Source organism: Hypanus sabinus, chromosome 25, assembly GCF_030144855.1.
Source record: "Hypanus sabinus isolate sHypSab1 chromosome 25, sHypSab1.hap1, whole genome shotgun sequence".
NCBI lineage: Eukaryota > Metazoa > Chordata > Chondrichthyes > Myliobatiformes > Dasyatidae > Hypanus > Hypanus sabinus.
The window spans coordinates 27,276,572-27,299,696 of NC_082730.1; the positions used below are offsets into that span (position 1 = coordinate 27,276,572).

The window sequence follows — 23,125 nt, forward strand, 5'->3', positions numbered from 1 at the left end:
TGAAAGAGCAAGAGCCCAGTGGACAACAAATTGTTGAAATGCAACTATAAATAAATAGCAAAAAATAACGATAGCACGAAACAAGATAAAGAGTCCTTGAAGTGAGATCATTGGTTGTGGGAACATCTCAATAGATGAGTGTTTTTATCCTGTTTTGTTCAAGAGCCTGATGGTTGAGAGGTAGTTACTGTTTTTAAACCTGGTGTTGCGAGTTCTGAGGCTCCTGTACCTTCTACCCAAATGCAGCAGCAAGTAGACAGCATGGCCTGAGTGCTGTGATCTTCGATGAAGAATGCTGGTTTTATACAACAAAGTTTCATGTAGATAGGCTCAGTGGTTGGAAGGGCTTTACCCATGATGTGCTGTGGCCGAATCCATTACCTTATGTAGGATTTTCCACTCAAAGACATTGGTGTCACCATATCAGGCCAGAATGCAGCCAGTCAGCACTCTTCCCACTGCACATCTACCCAGATGATATGGATGAGAAAATCTGCAGATGCTGGAAATCCAAGCAACGTACACAGAATGGAGCAACTATGGAAAAGAGTTGACATTTCAGGCCAAGACCCTTCACCAGGACTGGAAAAGAAGCTGAGTAGTTAGAGCAAGAAGGTTGGGGGAAGGGAGGAAGAAGTACAAAGTACTTGTAGGTGAAACTGGGAGAGAGGAAGGGGTGAAGTAAAGTGCTGGGAAGCTGGTAGATGAAAGAGATAACAGGCTGTGTATCCTTGCAAGCACAACAAGAGGCATACCTGCCCCTACACCTCCTTCCTCACTACTATTCCTACTATCCAAACAGTCCTTCCAGGTGAGGTGACACTTCATCTGTGAGTCTGTTGGGGTTATCTCCCGGTGTGGGCCTCCTTTATGTTGGTGAGACCTGACGTAGATTGAGAGACTGCTTTGATGAGTACCTATGCTCCAGCTGGCAGAAAAAGCAGGATCTCCCCATGGCCACCCACCTCAACTCTACTTCCCATTTCCATTCTGACATGTCAATCCACTGCCTCAATGAGGCCACACTCAGGTTGGAGGAGCAATACCTTATATTCTGCCTGGGTAGCCTTAAATCTGAACACCGATTTCTCGAACTTATGGTAATTGCTTCCCCCACACCCCCACTTCACCATTCCCATTTTCCCCCTCTCACTTCCATCTCCTTCTTTGCCCATCACCTCCCTCTGGTGCTCCTTCCTCTTCCTTTTCTTTCATGGTCTTCTACCCTCTCCTATCAGATTCCCCCTACTCCAACCCTTTATCTTTTTCACCTATCAGCTTCCCAGCTCTTCACCCCTCTCCCTTTTCCGGTTTCACCTACCACATTGCACATCTTCCTACCCTGCTCCCACTTTCTTGCTCTATCTTCTCATCTTTCCTCCCAGCCCTGATGAAGAGTCTCTGCCTGAAACGTCAACAGTTTACTTTTTCCTCCAGCATTTGAAGGGTGCCACCCAGAGGATATGCGATCTCCTGGGTGCCTGGGTCAGGGACATTTTGGATCAAGTCCAAAGCATTCCTAAGTGGGAGGGTGAGCAGCCAGAGATTGGGGTCCACATTGGTACCAATTTAATAGGTAGGAGGGGTTTTGAGGTTCTGCAAAGTGAATTCAAGGAGTTAGGTGCTAAGTTAAAGGACAGAACCTGCTAGGTTGTGATCTCTGGATTGCTATCTGTGCCATGTACTAGTGAGGCCAGAAGGAGGAACATTTTACAGTCTAACACGTGGCTAATGAGATGGTGCAGGAGGAAGAGCTTCATATTTTTAGATCATTGTGTTCTCTTCCAGGGAAGGTGGGACCTATACAGAAGGGATGTTTGCATCTAAACTGGAGGGGGACTAATATACTAGCGTGAAGGTTTGCTAGTGCTGCACGGGGGAGTTTAAATTAGAGTTGCAAGGGGATTGGAACCAGAGTGCCAGCACAATAATGCTATTAGTTTCAAGATAATTTCAGAAAAGGTTAAGCCTGGTCCTTGGGTTGAGATTCTAAATTGGGGAAAGGCCGATTTTGGTGGAATCGGAAAGGATCTGTAAAGTGTGGATTAGGACAGTTAGTTTTCTGATAAATGTGTACTTGTAAGTGGAAGGCCTTCAAAAGTGAAAGAGTGAGAATACAGAGTTTGTATCTTGTCAGAGTAAAAGGCAAGATAACAGATTTTGTGAACCTTGGTCTTCAAGAGATATTGAGGCCCTGTTTAGAAAAAGGAAGGAGGTGCATAGCAGATATTGGCAGATAGGAACTAATGAGGTACTTCAGAAATGTAAGAGAACACTTAAAGAAATCTGGAAGGCTAAAAGAAAGCACGAGTCTGCTGTAACAGACGGGGAGAAGGGGAAACCTACAGAGGTAGAACCTAGGGGCTTCTACAGATATATTAAGGGAAAAAAGATTAGCAAGGGACATACTTGTTTCTCTGGAAGATCACACCGGTGATCTATGTGTGGAGCTGAAAGAAATGGGGGAGATCCTCAATGGACTTTTTTGCTTCTATAATTACTCGGGAGATGACGCAGAGCCTTTATAAATGAGGCAAAGCAGCAGTGATATCATGGACCTTATATAGATTATAGAGGAGGAAGTGTTTGCTGCATTGAGCCAAATTATTGTGGATAAATCCCCAAGACCTGACAAAGTGTTGCCTTGGACACTGTGGGAGGCCAGTGCAGAAATTGCAGGGGCCCTAGCAGAGATATTTAAAACATCCTTAGCCACAGTGTGGTGCCGGAGGTTTGGAGGATATCTAATGTTGTTCCGGTGTTTAACAAAGGCACTAAGAATAAGCCAGGAAATTATAGGCCAGTGAGCCTGACGTCATTAATGAGAAAGTTATTGGAAGATATTCTAAGGGGCCAGATAGAGTGTATAAGTATTTGGATAGACAGGAATTGATTACAGATAGTCAACGTGGCTTTATGTGTGGTAGGTCATGTCTACTGAATCTTATAGAGATTTTTGAGGATGTTACCAGGAAAATTGATGAAGGCAAGGCAACGAATGTGGTCTTCATACACTTTAGCAAGATCTTCGTCGAAGTCCCGCACGGGCGGTTGGTCAAGAAGGTTCGGTCACTTGTCATTCAAGTTAAGGTAGTAAAGTGGATTAGATATTGGCTTGAAAGGAGAAACCAGAGAGTGGTAGTAGATGGTTGCTTCTCTGAATGGAGGCTTGTGATTAGTGGCATGCCGTGGGGATCAGTGCTGGGTCTATTCTTGTTTGTCATCTATATCAATAATCTGGATGAAAATATGGCTAACTGGATCTGCAAATTTGCGGCTGATACCAAGATTGGGCATGTAGAAAGTAGACAGTGAGGAAGTGCTTACAGCAGCATCTGAACCAGTTGGAAACATGGAGGCTTGAATTCACTGCACACAAGTGTGAGCTGATACACTTAGGAAGGACCATCCAGGGTAGGTCATATCTGGTGAGTGGGAGGGTACTGTGGAGTGCTGTAGAAGAAAGGGATCATTATTCCTTAGAAGTGGTGTCACAGGTAGCTAGGGTCTTAAAGAAATCTTTAAGGCGCATCAGCCTTCATAGATCAATGTATTGAGTACAGGAGATGGGATGTTATATTGAAATTGTGTAATACATTGGTGAGGCCTAATTTGGAGTATAGTGTGTAACTTTGATCACTTACCTTCAGGAAAGATGTAAATAAAATTGAAAGAGTGCAGAGAAAATTTTCAAGGATGTTGCCAGGACTTAAGGACCCGAGTTATAGGGAAAGGTTGGAATGGTTTAGGACTTTATTCCCTAGAACATAGAAGATTGAGGGGAGATTAGATAGAGGCATACGAAATGATGAGGGGTAGAGATAGGATCAATGCAACCAGGTATTTTTCCACTGAGTTTGGATGAGATTAGAACTAGACGTCATGGGTTAAGCGTGGAAGTTGAATTGTTTAACGGGAACTCGAGGGGGAACTCGGAGTGATGAGGATGTGGAACGAGCTGCCAGTGCAAGTAGTAGATGTAGAATCAATTTCAATATTTAAGAGAAATTTCAATTGGTACATAGATGGGAGGGGAATAGAGGGCTGTGGTCTGGGTGCAGGTCCATTGCACTAGGCAGATTAATGGTTCAGCACAGACTAGATGGGCCAAAGGGCCTGTTTCTGTTCTGTAGTGTTCATGACTCTAAATCTTAGTGCATAATTAGTATTAAAAACTCTGTTAAATCAAATGCAGTGTAACAATGCCTTTAGGCAATTTGTCATATTGGAATAGTCATCAAATTGTGATGCAGGTTAATACTCTGTCATGTTTTCCAAACCTATCAACATCTGCTGTTGCAGAGAGAGAAACAAAATCTATTCTCAAGCCTTGGGGGATGTAGGAACCAGCTGTGGGCACCAGAACTGACAAAGCAAGAAGTGACACTACTGAAACTGAGGCCCAGAATCTAATAATATGCCTTGTAAAAAGGTCAACAGCAAAGGCAGGAATGCTGGAAATACTTATCAGGTTAGTTAGCATCTAAAGAGAGAGAAGATGTGGTGGCATAGTGTAGTGGTTAGCATAATGCCTTTACAACATCAGCGACCTGGGTCCAATCAGCCGCTATCTGTGAGGAGTTTGTACGTTCTCCTCATACCGGCATGGGTTTCCTCCAGGTGCTCCAGTTTCCTCTCACATTCCAAAGACCTGTAGGTTAGTAGGTTAATTGGTCACCTAGGTATAATTGGGCAGCACAGGCCCATTGGGCAGGAAGCACATGTTACTATGCTGCATCTCTAAATAAAATAATATCTGAATTAATGGGTAAGTGAAAACTTGAAAAAAAGTCTGCCATTGCTGGAAATATAAAATAATATCAGAAAATGCTGGCCACATAGTCAGGCCACATCTGTGGGAAGAGAATCAGAATGAATGCTTCCAGATCAAAGACCCCTTTAGTTTTCCATCCCACTCCCGCCCTGTCTTTTTGGTCTGTGCCCTTCTGTACTTTTACCATGAGGCCCAAAGGAAGCTTGATGAGAGCACTTAACCTTTCACCTCTGCACTTTACAGCCTTTTGGACTCAACATTGAATTCTACAACTTAAGGTAATTTTACTTCTCCAGTCACCCATGAGCTTTTTGTTTGCTATTCACCTTTTTAAATTCTGGAAGTAGAATGCATGCCTGGCCTCCCTTGCTGGGCACATTTGCCTGCTATGTGATCTCCACTCCCTCCTCCTTTTGTCTGTATTCTTTTATCTATGCACCCACTCTCTTGACTGTTCCCATTCTCACTGACCAGATAACCCTGTTTACAGTTTATCCCAGTTATACCCTATCAGAGACATTCCCCTTACCCCACGCTCTCCAGCACAAGTTTCTTTCGTCTCCTTCACAATTGCAATAAAATGTCTTTAGCCTGAAATGTTAACTCTGCTTTTATTATGGCAGATGCAGTCTAAATTGCTGACTGTTTACAGCATTTTATGTTTTCGTAACTGAATTAACATCACCAGTTAATGACTTTTCATCAGAATTAGCCAGTTCTGCTTTAAATTGAAAGTCTGAAGTTGGTGAATTTCATGTTGAATCCAGTGAACTATTTCATTCATAATCAAAGGATCAGATGCTGATGTTTAATCTTAATTTGGAAAATACAATTAAAGTGCTACTTCATTTGAAAGCAATTTTGGAGTCATTGAATCTAAGGAATGGATGAGGTGAAAGGGTATATACTGTATTTCCCGCATTTGCATGGAAAAAAGGCCAAGTATTCATTGCTGAGTCTTGAGGAATATTGTGCGTCTAGTCAGAAGCAAAGCTATTGCTTCCAGGTGAAACAATACTTTATCCGTGAATCTGCTGGGGTTGTCTATTGTGTCTGGTGTTCCCAATGTCGCCTCCTCTACATTAGTGAGACCCGTTGTAAACTGGGGGACAGTTTCGTCGAACACCTCTGCTCCATCTGACAAAAGCAGAACTTTGTGCTGGCCCAATGTTTTAATTCCCATTCCCATTCCAGTTCCAACGTGGCCTGCTCTCATGCCATGATAAGGCCACCTTCAGTGTGGAAGACCAACAGTTTATCTTCAGTCTGGGTAGCCTCCAGCCTGATGGCATGATTAATGATTTCTCGATGCGGTTAAAAAAACCTCCTCTCTTCCCCGTCTGGCCTTTTACCTCTTCTCATCTATCTGTCACTTCCCCCTGGGTCCCTTCTCCTATGGTCCACTCTCCTCTCAGATTCCTTCTTCTCCAGCCCTTGACCTTTCCCACCCACCTAGCTTCACCGATCACCTTCCAGCCAGTCACCTTCCCCTCCCCCCACCTTTTTATTCTGGAAGAGTCCCAGCCTGAAACATCGACTGTTTATTCATTTTCATGATGCTGCCTGACCTGCTGAGTCCTCCAGCATTTTGTGTACATTGCTTTGGAACAAAACAAGAAGGCAAAGATAGAGAGGACAGAATTGGAATGGGATGGACAAACTCAGGGGCTGTGGACTGGGGGTGACCTGTATTTTGTTTCCCCCAATTTAGAGGAAATCATATTGTGAGCAATGAATGCATACACAGAGGAGGAAGCGAATCACGACTTCACCTCAGAGGTGTGATGGAGCTCTTGGACGTTGAGAAGTGGTGAAAGGATAAATGTTGAATTTTCTTTGGTTGCATGAAGAAATAGATGGACATTGATGAAGATAGAGGAGTGAAGTACGGAGATATGGAAAGAGGGACCCCTGAGGAAGGCTGAAGTGGAAGGCGAGTGGAAGATGTATCCCTTGGTAACGCAAATTATGGAAGACAATCCTTTGCGTGTGGAGGTAGGAGGTGTGGAAGATGGAGAGGAGAACTTTATCTTTGCTCTGGGTGAAAAGAGTGGGAAAGGGACCAGAGGCTTGAAAAATAGAATAGACCTTAATGTGGATACAGCGAACCATGGCAGGGGGTAGTTATTGGATTAGAATACATTGGAATATCAGCTAATTGCAACAGGAAATTATAGGTGGCAAACTGGTGACAAATTGTAAATTCAAATTCTTAGCTTTAGTTCTGTATTCAAGGAGAAATCTTAGGGTAGTTTTCTCCCTCTAACCACAAACCATTACAGCAAGATGGATTCACAATCATTCTGCCTTGTTACTATTTTTAACAAAAACATTGGAAACAATGTGCTGTTTCATTACGTGGCGCTAGTGGTCTCAACTACTAACTCAACATTTAATGAGCATTTTGTTCGATAAATAAAACTTGCTGTAAAGCTAATGTTTCTTACTCTACTTTCAGTTTCACTTACCATACATTCCTTGTGTTCATTCATTCCAGCTGCGTACATTTTTCTTCAACATGCTCTTTCTATTTTTAGTTGACACCTTTTCTCCATTTCTGTATTCAGTCAATTAGTTTCTCTTCTGTCCTTTCTTGCATATATTTCTCTTTGTTGCTCTGAATTTTTCACTTCCTCCATTACTCACTTTGTCTCTTTATTTCCATTTCTCCCCCCACTTTTTTCTCTCCCTTTCCTGTTGTCTTTCTCTTTTTCTCACATTATCCCTACCTCTCTCGCTCACTTCTCTTCTTCCTCCCTTCCTCACTCTCTCCCTTTCTCACCCTTCCCTCTATCCCTCCCCTCTCCCTACACTCTCTCTCCCAAACCCCCTCTGCCAACCTCTCACCTCTCTCCCAACAGCCCTCTTTCCTTCTCTCCCCCTCCCCCTACCCACCCCTCTCCCTACCCACCTCTCTCTCCCCCCTCTCACTTTCCCAATCCTGCCTTCATCCTTCACAAAATCCTTTAAACCCCCATTGGCAGCAATGATGAACCATTGTCACTGTCCATGTGCCTCATCTCATACGTGTGTATTCTACTCATACCAAAGATAGGCTTGAAAATCTTATTGAAAGTATGTAACGTCCTCACTGATGCCCAAGTCCATATTGGCACTGTATGAAGAAGGGGCTTCTGGGAAGGCATTCAGCAACTCCAGTCTCCCCAATGGGAGCAGCTGGGGCTATGCAGAAAAAGGGTTGGATTGGACATTATTTGAAACAACCCATCCATCAGCCCAACAAGCACTGCCTGCCTTACCTAGGGCACAGTCCGCACATCCACTCAGAATTCTGAGCCCACAGAATAGCTCCTGATTCTACAGGCTGACCACCACAATAGTTCACCAGCAGATTCAAATTCTCTGACTCTTCACTCTCCTCTGGACCAACTGGACAACACAAATGAATTCATCAGGGAGCTGTTCATTACCTCTAGCACAGAGTTCAACACAAAATTCCCATTGAAACTTATCATCAAGTTTCAAGACTTGGCCCTCTGTAGCCCCCTCTGGAACTGGATACTTGATGCACTCATCAGCAGATCTCAATCAGTGAGGATTGATAACAACATCTCCTTGCTGACTATCAGCTTCTATAGATGTGTGGTGGAGAGTATATTGACTGGCTGCATCACAGCCTGGTATGGGAGCACCAATGCCCTTGAGTGGAAAATCCTACAAAATGTAGTGGATACGGCCCAGACTACCAAGGGTAAAGCCCTTCCCACCATTGAGCACATCTACACAGAGCGTTGGCGCAGCAGAGCAGCATCCATCATCAAGGACCCTCACCATTGTGCTGTAGGTTTTCTATGCTCACTTTGCACTGCTGCCAACGGGATGAAGATACAGGAGCCTCAGGACTCTCATTACCAGGTTTGACAACTATCGGGCTCTTGAACCAAAGGGGATAACTTCAATCAACTTCACTTGCCCTGTCATTGAACTGTTCCCACAACCAATGGGCTCACTTTCAAGGCTCTTCATCTTATGTTCTCAATACTTATTGATTATTTATTTATTATCATTCTTTCTTTCTTTTTGTTCTTGCACAGTTTATTGTCTTTTGCACACTGGTTGAATGCCCAGTTGGTGTGGTCTTTCATGGTTATTATTCTATTATGTATTTATTAACTGTGCCAGCAAAAAATGAATCTTAGGCTTGTATATGGTGACATATATGTACTTTGATAATAAAATTATAACCATATGACGATATAACAATTACAGCACAGAAACAGGCCATCTTGGCCCTTCTGGTCCATGCCGAATGCTTACTCTTACTTAGTCCCACTGACCCACACTCAGCCCATAACTCTCCATTCCTTTCCTGTCCATATACCTATCCAATTTTACTTTAAATGACAATACTGTACCTGCCTCTACCACTTCTACTGGAAGCTCGTTCCACACAGCTACCACTCTCTGAGTAAAGAAATTCCCCTTCGTGTTACCCTTAAACTTTTGTCCCCTAACTCTCAATTCATGTCCTTTTGTTTGAATCTCCCTTACTCGCAATGGAAAAAGCCTATCCACGTCAACTCTGTCTATCCCCCTCATAATTTTAAATACCTCTATCAAGTCCCCCCTCAACCTTCTACACTCCAAAGAATAAAGACCTAACTTGTTCAACCTTTCCCTGTACTTAGGTGCTGAAATCTAGCTAACATTCTAGTAAATCTCTGTCTAGTACTCTCTTTATTTTGTTGACATCTTTCCTATAATTCAGTGACCAGAACTGTACACAATACTCCAAATTTGGCCTTACCAATGCCTTGTACAATTTTAACATTGCATCCCAACTCCTATACTCCTATAAATTTACTTTGAACATAAGGCTGCATACCTAGCCCTCTGCTCTACTCTCTATACACGTATAACTGTGTGGCTAAGCACAGCTCTAATGTCTTATTAAAATTTGCCAATTGCACTACTGCTGTTGAACGAATCATAAGTGGTGAAGAGTCGGAATACCAGAGTGAGATAGTGCACTAGTTACACTAGTTTGGTAATGCATTAGAAACAACTTCTCACTCAATGTCAGCAAAACTAGTGAGCTGATTGCAGACTAAGAAAGGGAAAGAGTGTTGGAGGATTTGGAGAAGTTGGAGGATTGACAGTGGACAGAGTCAACAGTTTTAAATTCCTTGGCATTATCTTATCAGAAAACCTAACCTGGCTCAAGCACGTAGATGCAATCGTAAGGAAAGTGTAACAGCATCATTCAGAAGAGGGTAAAGAGATTTGCTTATCATTGATCACTCTTACAAACTTTGACAGATGTAAATTGAAAGTATCTGACTGGTTGCATCACGGGCTGGTATGACAATTCAAATGCCCAGAAAGCAAGATGCTGCAAAGCACGGTTGACTCTGCCCAATACATCACAGGAACGTTCCTCCTCACCTGGAGTATCCACAGGAGGCACAACCTCAAGAAGGCAACATTCATCATCTGGGCCATGCCAGCTTTTGCAGCTACCATCAGGCAGGAGGTGCAAACCAATGAAATTCCACACTATCAGGTTCAAGAGCAGCTGCTTCCCTTCAATCATTCAATTCCTGAACCAAGTAGCAAAGACCTAATCACCACGAGTTTAGCAACACTATGACCACTCTAATCACTTTGTATTTATGTTCTAATTGCGTTTTTCTAGTAAAATTCTGTATAATTTCTGTTTATGTTATGTGCCTGTGATGTGCTGTAAGCTTTATACCGCATAGTGCCTACATGTATGGCAATAAACTCAACTTTTGCTTTGACCTAGGCTACCTGTGAAGGAGTGGGCTAACATTACCACATTAAGTCAAAAGTTAAGGCTAAGTGTAAAACGTTTCCCTATGCTTACCTTGATTATTCTCTTCCATATCCTCTTAAGTTGTCCTCTTTTTAAAAATGTATGGCATTTACTGAGCATTTTCAGGACATTCCCAGAGTTCAATAAAACATGAAATAAATAAAAAAATACTGCTATTTACTGTAATCTTGCTTTTATCTTTCATTTCATGCAGTTCTGCTGTCTCACAATGGGAGGCAGAAGGGTTTATAGGAATGTTGACATTTAACTTTCTTTGTATTACAGCTTAAAAAGCTGAATATTGTTTTGATTGGAATGTATCTGTTAAATTCATGCAAGCTTCAATGCATTTTCAGTGTGAAACCTCAGTGTTTCTGCTGTCAAGTATCTTGACCTAAGCCCTGACAAGAAGTTATACTGGCATTTTTTATCCTTTTTTTACTCGAATAACTGGCAATTTAACAAATTAATTGAATAGTGAACATTTATAGTTGCTTGATGATCTACACTAAGTGGCCACTTTATTAGGTACACCTGTACACCATATTAGACGATAGACAATATGTGCAGAAGTAGACCATTCGGCCCCTTGAGTCTGCACCGCCATTCTGAGATCATGGCTGATCATTCACTATCAATACCCAGTCCCTGCCTTGTCCCCATATTCCTTGATTCCCCTATCCATCAGATATCTATCTAGCTCCTTCTTAATGCAAATATATAGTGGAATCAAGGGATATGGGGAGAAGGCAGGAATGGGGTACTGATTGTGGATGATCAGCCATGATCACATGGAATGGCGGTGCTGGCTCGAAGGGCCGAATGGGCTACTCCTGCTTCTATTGTCTATAATATATAATCAGCCAATCATGTGGCAGCAGCTCAGTGCATAAAAGCATGCCCGTGGGGCCAAGAGGTCCATTTGTTGTTCTGACAAAACATCAGAATAGGGAAAAAATATGATCTACGAGACTTTGACAGGGGAATGATTGTTGGTGCAGATGGGGTTCAAAGTTCAATGTTCAAATAAAATTATTGTCAAAATACATATATCACCATAAACAACCCCGAGATTCAATTTTTGTGGGCATACACAGTAAATCCTAGCAACACAATAGAATCACCGAAGACCGCATATAACAGGACAAACAACCAATTTGCAAAAGAGGCTCCTGTACCTTGTTCCAGATGGCAACAATGAGAAGACAGCAACACACACAAAGGCCAGCAACATCTATGGAAAAGAGTAAACATTTGAAGTTTCCGGCCGAGACCCTTCTTCAGGACTGCAAAGGAGGAGGAGAAGTAAGAGTAAGAAAGTGCAGGGAGGGGAAGGAGAAGTACACAGTGGTAGGTGATAGGTGAATCTGGGAGAAGGGGAGGGGGTGAAGTAAACAGTTGGGAAATGTTCCCAGCAAGGATACATGGCTGTAGCAGTGGGTCTGGGTGAGCACATGGTCAAAGAGTCAGAGGGCCTCAGAGATCATAGAGGGGAAGCAGTGAGTGAGCATACAACTGAACTGCTGAGGGGAAGATTCAAACTTCTTCAGGGTCGGGCATCCCTCAAAGAAACTTCGCATTTTGTGTGAGTTGCTCTGTATTTACAGCACCTGCATATTTTCTTGCCTTTGTGTTGCTTATTTTGGCTAGAGTTTTGTTCACAAATTTGAGTCCTTAATTGCACAGTTTATCTAATTCAAGCAATTATTTTCTACAACGAGTTAACAACATTTTAATGATAATCAAGAACCTTTTGCTGTAAATTCATTACATCTTTGAAATCTTCAGTGTTTTTGGAAGGGCCTTAAGATAAGAACTGGCAGGATTTAAAAAAATTACTTTGTATTGTTATTTCTTTGATCTAGAAAGGACAATCAGTCACCCTACAGTGGAATTAGAGACATTCAACGCAGCTTCTCAGGATTGAGGATGATGTGCTTCCTCTCTGGTTTTGCAGATTCTGAGGTAGTTAAGAGGCCATTGTGGGTTTTGCAGACCCTTCAACAGATGAGGCAGGAGGTGGCTGATAGGGCAGGTGGGTGGGTAGTTTGTGAGGTGTTGTGCCCCTTCAGCTAAAAGGAGTTTAGACAGGATCTGAGGAAGAAATTTTCACCCAAAAGTTAGTTGCAGTCTGGAGCTAGTGGAGGCAGATACTCTGACAACATGCAGAAAAGTGTCAGAATGAGCGCTTGAATCGCCAAGGTATAGTAGGCTATGGACCAAGTGCTGGTAAATGGTATTAGTGTAGATGGTGAGCACAGATAAGATGGGCCTAAGGGCCTGTTTCTTCCCTTTATTTATTAATATTTATGGAGGTCTCCCTGTGTACCCCTGATTCTCAAAAGTATCCTGAATGTCCAGTAATGAAATTGAACGAGCAGCTGGTGTTCAAGACCATTGATCCGTAGTCACAAGTTTGAATACCACCTGAGCAATTCATTTTCAGGATTTAAATTTTAAAAGGTTAGCCCAAGCACTGGTTGTTATGAAACCCAACAAGCTCAATGATGTCCTTCAGGGAGGAAATCTGCTATTCTTATCCAGTCTCTGAGTGACTACACACTGGCAGTGCAGTGACACTTCACTTAATCCTGATTTCATGGACAATTAAGATTGTACAATAAATGGCAACATTGCTGGTGAAGTCCACATTGCTTCAATGAATATACAGAAGCTCACCAAGGTTCATTGCTGCCCCAACTCATATCTCAAATATAATCAGCATACTTGCAGATGACTGTTATGGGAAATAAATTGCTTCTCCTTCCAGTGAAGAACTCCTCCCCCCTTCCTCTATTCCTCACTCTGACCTTTCACTTCTTTTCATCTGCATATTACTTCCCGTCCTCTCCTATCAGATTCTTTTTTCTCCAGCCCTTGACTTTTCCCACCCATCTGGCTTCACCTGTCACCTCCAGCCAGCCTCTTTCCTCTCCCTGCACTTTATTATTCAGGCATCTCTCTCCACCACCCCCCCCCCCTTTTCCTCAGTCTTGAAGAAGGGTCTCGGCCTAAATTGCTTACTCTGTTCTATAGATGCTGCCTGACCTGCTGAGTTCCTCCAGCATTTTGTGTGGAAATTGCCTATTGGTTGGTAATATGAATTCTGTGTTTGGAGATTAACACCTAAGTGTGAGTACTCCAAGGGTACAGTGTTTTTCAGTCTAGAGTTGTGAATGAACTGATGAGACGGCAGTGTTGATTGAGTGCATTGTTGGAAATAGTATTTTTCAGCTGCAATGTTACATCAAGTAATAGAATGGTTCAATCATACTATTTCAGAAGAAATTTTGCCACAGTACCAAATTTAGATAAATTGGTGATTCTTCTTGTTTATTGTTTGAGGAATCTTTCGGCTTGCAAAATGGCTGCTATATTGACTTACAGACTTACTTGCACTTAAGAAATGTATTGATTATAATGTGATGAAATTATCAGGGCAGTAAAGAGGGACATTTTCTTTGCACCTAATTCATGGTGGACCTGCCCTGAGGTGTTCATTAATACAGGATGGAAGGAGCTTTACTCCACTAAAGACCTCTGCTATATCAAGGTGTGGAAGGTGAGGACTGCAATAGTGTGGGGCATGGGTTCCAAAAGAATTCACATTTGTCTCTAAAAATGAAGTGCTGCTCTATTGGCACTAGAATCAAGGTCTCTAGTCCTGCTAATATTTGTTGTTCATATTAGGAAGCAAAGTGTCCTCCATCTGGCATTGTTAAGATCCTTCACCAAACTATGTTCACAATTAACTCATATGCTAAGAATAATTGTTGTGTTTTGATCACTGGGGCGATTTATCCTACAAGCTATTATACGTTGATGGTTTGTTGCAGAAAATTCACAATTCATATTTCACTTCCATTGAATGCTATACACGTGATTGGATTTCTGGCAGTGTAACTGCTTGCTGTCACACATTATACTATCCTTGTATCCACAGGAATTATGAGTGCATATCTGAACAAATTACACCCATTCAGCACTACAGGAAGCATGACTGGGTGAAAGTGCATGTTTATCAATCCCGTACTTATTTAAAAATCTTCAGCTCCAAGCACCTTGTCTGACAGAGTGGCTGGATTATCTGTTGTGAGCTTTAGCTCAGGCTACAAATGTAATTAAATGCTTTGATTAAACTGATGAAAAGACATCACTAATTGAGTCTTCTCACAGTCTCCGGAACGTCAAATAATGGGAAAATTACACCACTGCGGACCCTAAAGGGACATTCTGCTTTATCTAATTCTTTCAAAATAGCTGTTTTGCTGTTTTATAAATGCATATTTTTGTTATTACAAAATTTTGAGGGTAAAAAGACAAGCATGTAAGATTCAAGATTCATTTAACTGTTTTACTCATTCAGCCAGTGTAAGTTCAACAAAGACTCAATCTCACATGTTTCATGTCTGTTATGCCTTGTATACATTTAGAGGCCACTTTATCAGGTACCTCCTGTGTGATAGATATTTGCTTGCTCTGTCAGTTTTAAATGTGTCTTAGGAGTTTTGTTTGCATTTAAATGTACATCACTTTAAAAAAAAATTAATGGTGTTTTAACTACTTTGTTAGGTGGAAGTAGCTCTTCAGTGTGGGGTGGGGTGGACCCACTGCTCAAATAGTGGGATTTTGGCAGCTAAACTCACTGTGGCTAATAAACAGGGAACTGGAGTAGTTTTTGAAGCGTAGGTAGCTACAGTGAGTGTACATCTAGCTATCTGTGTAAATAGGGCTTAAGGTCTTTGAGTTTAGAACTTGATGGTCAGCAAACCAAATATCAACACAACTGCACCTCATAAAGTGGCCACGGAGTGTATCTTCCTGGTCTTCTGCTGCTGTAGGCCATCTACTTCAAGGTTCGACGTGCTGAGCTTTCAGAGCTGCTCGTCACCATTCCACTGTAGTAATGCTTGGTGATTTGAGTTACTGTCACCTTCTGTCAGTCTGGCCATACTCCTATGATCTCTCTCGATAGCAAGGCAATTTCGCCTACAGAACTGCTGCTTATTGGATTTTTTTGTTGTTGTTTCTCCCCCCATTCTCTGTAAACTCTATAGACCGCTTTGCATGAAAATCCCAGATCAGCAGTTTCTGAGGTACTCAAACCACCCCGTCTGGCACCAGCTACCAAAGTCACTTGGATCACATTTCTTCCCCGTTCTGAAACTTGATCTGAACAACCTTTGAACCTCAACCATGAGTGCATTCTTTTAAGCATTGAGTTGCTGCCATGTGATTGGCTGATTCAATATTTGCATTATCAAGCAGGTTTACAGGTGCACCTAACAAAGTGGCCACTAATTCTACATTCATGCATTTGCACACCCGACTAACCACTTTAAATGCTAGATGTCCTACATGTAAGCGCATTGAACCCTTCAGTTAGTTTCCAACCAGAGCACCTCATTGATTGTTTTAAAGTGCCTGTATTGTTGGTCTATGCCTGATTCACTTTATTTTTTTTCTCTCTCTTGCAGTGTATTGCTTTTGTGTCCCTCTTTTTCATTCTGTTGTCAATCACTGCCTTCTGCCTCGAGACTCATGAGGCATTCAACAAGATTGTTAACTTGACAGAGTATGTCAAAGAAGGAAACAGCACTCGGATGGTGCAGGTCTATGGTTTGGAGACTGAGCCAGCTCTCATGTATGTGGAAGGAGTGTGTGTTGTGTGGTTCACACTGGAGTTCCTGGCTCGCATTTCCTTCTGCCCTAACAAGCTGCTCTTTGTCAAGAACATGCTGAACCTCATTGACTTTGTGGCCATTCTGCCCTTCTACTTGGAGCTGGCACTTCGTGGGCTGACCTCCAAGGCAGCAAGGGACGTGCTGGGCTTCCTGCGGGTTGTCCGGTTTGTCCGGATTCTGCGGATTTTCAAACTGACCCGGCACTTTGTGGGACTGAGGGTACTGGGGCACACCCTGCGAGCCAGCACCAATGAATTTCTCCTGCTCATTATCTTCCTCGCCTTGGGTGTTCTCATCTTTGCCACAATGATCTACTATGCCGAGAGGATTGGTGAAAACTCCAATAGTCAGACTACCACTCACTTCAAGAATATCCCTATTGGCTTCTGGTGGGCAGTGGTCACCATGACGACACTTGGCTATGGTGACATGTTTCCCCAGACATGGTCAGGCATGTTGGTGGGAGCACTGTGTGCCCTGGCTGGTGTCCTCACCATCGCAATGCCGGTGCCGGTTATTGTCAATAATTTTGGAATGTATTACTCTCTGGCAATGGCCAAACAGAAGCTGCCCAAGAAACGCAGGAAGCACATTCCCTGTGGGACACTCGCAAGGTCAATGGGACATTGCAAGGCAGATGGGAGTTCCAGGAGCAGCAGCATGCAAAGCGATAATGGGCCCTCTGCTGCTGAGCAGATAACTGAGAGAAGAAACTCAGGTAGGACCTGAAACCTCAGACCTTGTCTGTAAGTAAAGAGGAAAGGTTGTGCAGAATGAGAAAGTGATCTTATTGGAGACACTTAAGGTTTAGAGGACAGCTTCAGAGAAAAAGTGGTTTCTCCTTGTGGAGAGAGCATAGAACAAGGGAGCATACCCTCAGAATAAAGGGGTTTACCACTTGAATTTGAGAAAATTCTTCTCTCACATGGTTGTGAATCTTTCAAATTCTCAGTCTCAAAGAGCTGCGACAAGATGGATAAAGTTGGACTGGAAGGCCAATAATAAAACCAGAGGATCTGAGTTATAAGGAAAGATTGAATATGTTAAGGCTTAATTCCTTTGAAGCTAGAAGACTGAGAGGAGATTTGATAGAGGTATACAAAATTAGGAAGGGTACAGATAGGGTAAATGCAAGCAGGTTTTTTCCACGGAGGTTGGGTGTGACTACAACCCAAGGTCATGGGTTAAGGGTGAAAGGTGAAAAGTTTAAGGGGAACATGTGGGGAAACCTCTTCACTCAGAGGGCCATGAGAGTGTGGAATGATCTGCTAGCATAAGTGGTGCATGTGAACTCGATGTCAACATTTAAGCAAAGTTTGGATAGATGCAGGGTTATGGAGAGCTATGGTCCCAGAGCAGGTCGATGGGAGTAGGCAGTTTAGCATGGACTAGATGGGTCAAAGGGCTGCTTCTGTGTTGTGCTTCTCAATGACTCTATAACTCTAAAGTCTTGTGGTGATCAGGCTGGAAAGTGGAAAACAAAATTCAAATCAGCCATGGCCTTGTAGAACGGAGGAGCAGACTCACAAGACATATTGAATTATAGAATCACCAATTTACACAGCACAAAAACAGGCCCTTCAGCCCAACTGGTCCATGCTAACCACAGTGCCCCATTAAGACTAGTCCCATTTACTACATTTGGTCCCTAACCTTCTAAATCTTTTCAATCCTTGTACCGATCCAACTGTCTTTTAAAAGTTGATATTGTAAACCCCCCCCCTCCCGCCCGCAACTACTTCCTTTAGCAGCTCATTCCACATGCATACCAACCCCATGTAAAAATGTTGTCTCTCAGGTCCTTATTAATTTTTGTCCCACACATCTTAAATCTATAGCATCTAGTTCCTGGGATAAAGACTGAGTGTATTCACCCTTCGCCCTTCATGATTTTATATGCCTCTATAAGATCACCTGTCAGTCTTCTACACTTCAAGAAATAAACTCCTAGCCTGTTCAGCCACTCACTATAACTCAGTCCCTCAAATCCTGGCAGCATCCCGTTCCTGTCACTTACACCGCTGTGTTGTCTTGAGACTATTTCAGGATCTCTGCACTGCCCCTACCCTAATGGCTTAGAATTAGCTGAAGTGGCAAGTGGCTTGAAGTGGCTTGACAACTTCCCCGATGTTGCATTGTGCATTTTATCTCACATGGTGCTGCTAATGTGAGCGGATAACATTATGGGGCTTGTGAGACCCTTCTCTTTAACTAAAACTTGTAAAACTAGGGAAAGCAGCACAGTTCATAAAAAATAAATAAAATCATGCTGGAAATACTCAGCAGTTCAGGCAACATTCATGGAGAAAGGCTTAATACTTCAGAATGGATCTTTCATTGGAAAACTGAGTAGAAATCTTAACTTCCTTCGTTTTCCACAGGTGTTGTCTTACCTGTTGTACATATTAAGAGTTAATATTCCCTGCTTTTTTAAATATTTAGCTTTATAGCAGCACTTAATTAGTTAAGGAAATAGAGATAAAAAGACAAGAAATTATAATGATTTAATAGAATGAATGGAAAGGTACTAAATGGAAAAATGAAAATCACGTTAAAAATAAGTAGGTGATTTACAAAAATGATTCCAGGAATATTTTGCAAAGAGATTGGAGAATTCACTGCAGCACAGAGATAATTAAGAAGAGATCTGAGAATGTTCAAAGGGACATTGTTTCCAGTAGCAGAACAGTCTGTAACCAAAGCACAGATTTAAGTCAATTGACCGTGTATTCAGTGATAATGTTTTCTTCCCCCTCCACCAATTGATGTGAGCTGGAATTAAATTTGATAAGTACTTCAAGGAAATAAATTTACATAGAGAGAAGAAAAGAGCACAGCATTAGATTAATTGTTTAGCTCTACCAAGGAGATAGCAGAGGCATAAGGTGCTGAATGAACTCCCTGCTACCTTGCTCTGACTCTGCGAAGAGGACAAGATACATCATTTTAGAATGCTGCATGGGCCCTTTGTGTGAATGATGTATGCCCTGATAAATAGGTTACAGTGTAGGGAGTCCTGCATCAAAGTGCACCCATGTCCTGACATGCATGTAATATTGCATTTCTGTCTAGTCACATGTCCTGAGAAACATGTTGCATTGCATTCTCATTTTGATGTTGTGCACAGTCTACTCATCCCCTGTTGTGTCTGTGACCGTGCACCTGACGCACTAACACTGATAACTCATAACTGATAGTACATTTCATATTGCTTTGCATTTCTTTAAATTGACCAGCAAAGATGAGGCTCTATGGTGTTTGTGAGTGCAAGGTGCTGAGAGGAAGTTGTGTTTGTGTGTCTCCCAAGACTCCAAGCAGAATGGCGATGCGAACGTAGCCTTATCCGATGAGGAACGCATGGCACTGAACCAGCCGTTGTCACCGGATGAGAATCGAGCTCTCAAGCATTCCACCACCAAGGACAGAACCAAAAAAGGGCCTGCCTGCTACTTACTGGCATCTGGTGAGTTTGCCTGCTTTCACAAAGGAGAGCTTTGATGTACAGAGGGATTTTGGGGACCAAGTCCATGGCTCCCTGCAAATGGCCGCACTAGTTGATAGGGAGGTAAAGAAGGTGTCCTACCTCAGTTAAGGCCCTGATTTCAAGTGACAGGGATTATGAAGCAGCTTTATAAAACTCTGGTTCGCCTGTATCTGGAGTATTGCATTCCATTCTGGCCACCACACTATAGGGTATATATCGAGGCTTTGGAGAGGCTGCAGAAGAGTTTTACCTGGATGCTGCCTGAATTAGAAGATGTGTGCTAAAAGGAGAGGTTGGACAAACTAAGCAACATACACAAAATGCTGGAGGAACTCAGCAGGCCAGGCAGCATTTTGTGTGCGTTGTTTGGATTTCCAGCATCTGCAGATTTTCTCCTGTTTGTGGTTGGACAAACTCAGGTTGTTTTGCCTGGCACTGCGGAGCCTTAGAGGGGAACCTCAGAAGAGTTTGTAAAATTCTGGGGGGGGTGGGCGTAGATAAAATAGACTAGTCACCATCTTTCTCCCAGCTTTAGAAATGTCTAATACTAAGATGAGAGGAAAATTGTTCAAAAGAGATGTGCGGAGCACATTTTCCACACAGAATGGTAGGTGGCTGAAATATTCTGCCAGAAATGGTGGGTCAGGCAGATACAATAAAATTGTTTTAGAGGCTCTCAGATACACACCTGAATATGCATAGAATTTTAGGATATGGACCATGTGCAGGCAGAGGGGAATAATGTAATTAGCCTTCATTAACTTAATTAATTCAACACAACATCATGGGTCAAAGTACTTGGTCCTGTGCTGTGCTGTTCTATTTTCGATGAGAGAGGAGAGGCTCACAGTTATTTATGTTAGATACCACAAGTATAGCCTAGAGGAGCTGGCTAACTTACTGATTGGAATTTAATCACCATCCACAAGCTCACAGCCGTTTATGTAGACTCACAAATACTAGCACACGCATGGAGACACTCAAAAAGAAAGGCATGTTTTAAGATGTTCCAAAGCACTTCACAGCTAATGATATACTTTTGATTTAATGTGAGGTTGAAAACACGTCCGCTGAGCAAGATTCCACAAACATTGATGTGACAGTGATCAGATAGTGTGTTTCTTTTTGTCATACTGATTGACTGACATGAGGGATAAATACCTCTTTCTTTGTGAAAGGAAAACATATGACCATTTGTTGCCTCAGTTTAATGCCTCCCTTGACAGGGCAGTACTTATTCAGCACAGCTAGATTTCTGATTTTTGTTGTCAAGGAACACACACACAAAACTCACTCAACACAGTCTCTCTCTCTCTGCCTCTCTCCATCTATCTCTCTCTATCTCCCGCTATCTCTTCATCTCTCTATCTCTCCCCCTCTCTCTTTCTCTAACCTCCCTCCCTACCTCTCTACCCCTCTATCTTTTACACACACACGCACACGCACGCACACACACACACACACACACACACACACACACACACACACACACACACACACACTCCTTCCTTCCTTCCTTCTTCTTCCTTTCTTTTCTTCCTTTAGTTCAATTCCACTTTCCATTGTCGATTGTTTGATCCATGTATTCATAAACTCAAAATTTGTCATTGTTTCCTGTGTTTTACTTATGTTGTGTTCCTGTTTTATTCTTGATATACAGAGAACTGCAAAGATGTCCTCACTGCTAATTACTCTCAAGCGGAAGTGCTCACTCTTTCCTAATACAGGGAAGAGAGCCAGCTGCCAAGTGTCGTCTACAGTCACTCAATGACAGAGGACCAGGGGAGGTTCCAGTTTGTCACAAACAATGGTGAAGATCAGAAGCTTTGAATTAACAAGTACTCATAAACAAGTAAATTTGTTGTAATATATATATATTCAATCTTGTAAATGCATGAATGCATGGTGGTCCTGTAAATTATGTATTATGAAGAGAAAAGCTATAAATATATATATATATATATTATATATAAACATTTCTATATGAATTATAGACATTTGTTAACATCTAAATCATAATGTGCAAAAATATTTGAATTCCAGCAATAGATTGATGATCCTCATTGTAATAATTTTGTTGCACATTTTATACTTATGTACTCTTGTCTAATGTTCAGTAAGAAGAGAGATGTATGAATTTACCTCAAAGTGCTTTATTGTGATGACTGTTGTGTTTAAGTTTGAGTCATATTCTAGCAGCAGAGTTAAAATGTCAGAAGTTCTTTGAAGCTCACGTTATTTCATGTGATCTAAGTCTCTTCGCAACATTGATCCACATCAAGGTCTTCTTTGTAGAGGTGAATTTAATTCTGGTGTTCTGAAGTGAATCAAAGGATGAAGCAAGTTGCCCTTGGGGTAAATCTGAAATAAGTATGGAAAATGGAAATTATACCACATGGCAGAAGAACAGCTCTAGAACATAATCTGCAGCTGTAACAGGGCTGTTCTAAAATCTGACTAACCTACTGTGTATTTCCAGAATGTTCTTATTATCCCAGAGGAGTTAAAAAAAAAGCCTCTGGTGGGAAGTTGTGATATGGGACGAGAGGTCAAGTTTTTACACACACTCCAAAAGGATTGTCGTACTGTTCAGTGTACTGTGTCTCTGGTGTCTTGATGTCATGTCTGCATGTTGTTGAGCATGAAACTTTGTGCAGCAGTGCTGGGAAGGAAATAAAGGATTAATCTTTTCATGTGACCTTTATGTTTCTTTTCTTTCTATCTCAAAATAGAGCTGTCTGCAAACACTCATCACATCATTAAAAACTTGGCACAGGAGGAGACCAATTAGGCTGATTATAGAGTCACAGAGTAATAATCCACGAAAACAATCCCTTTGGCCCAACTTCGCCATGCCAACCATGATGCCTATCTAAGTTAATGCCATTTGCTGGCATTTGACCATGTCCCTCTGAACCTTTCCTGTCCATGGAGCTGTAAGTGTCTTTTAAATTAGTTATTACACCATCCTCAACGACTTGCTCTGGCAGCCTGTTCCATATATGTGCCACCCTCTGCGTTAAGACTTTGTCCCTCAGGTTGCCTTTTAGATCTTTCCCTTCTCTCCTCAAGCTGATGCAGTCTAATTTTCAATTCTGTTTTCTTGTGAAAAAAAGAATTACTTAGTGCAATCACTCTGTCTATACTTCTCATAATTGCATATACATCTATAAGCTATATACCCCTTAACACCTTGCACACCAAGGAACAAAGTCCTAGCCTGCCCAACCTCTCCTTATAACTCAGGTCCTTGAGCCCTGGTAACATTGTCGTCATTCATACCTGTACTAGCTCTCTGAGCAAGATATCCAACTCTATTTCATTTTCACAATTACTCTGCAAATATTTTCTATCCATGTATTCATTTGTTTCCCTTTTTAAAAGTA

The 23,125-nt window shown here is 42.1% G+C and overlaps 1 protein-coding gene across 1 annotated transcript in view; it reads left to right on the forward strand.

The window, feature by feature from the left end:
• kcnc4 (potassium voltage-gated channel, Shaw-related subfamily, member 4) overlaps window positions 1–22,403 on the forward strand; it is a 61,299-nt gene extending 38,896 nt beyond the window's left edge. Inside the window, exons 2-4 of the mRNA XM_059950378.1 lie at window positions 16,049–16,973; window positions 19,563–19,718; window positions 21,400–22,403. Of these exons, the coding sequence (XP_059806361.1) occupies window positions 16,049–16,973; window positions 19,563–19,718; window positions 21,400–21,461 (1,143 nt within the window). The 3' untranslated portion in view covers window positions 21,462–22,403. The remainder of the gene's footprint in view (window positions 1–16,048; window positions 16,974–19,562; window positions 19,719–21,399) is intronic.
• The last annotated feature ends 722 nt before the right edge of the window (window positions 22,404–23,125 follow it).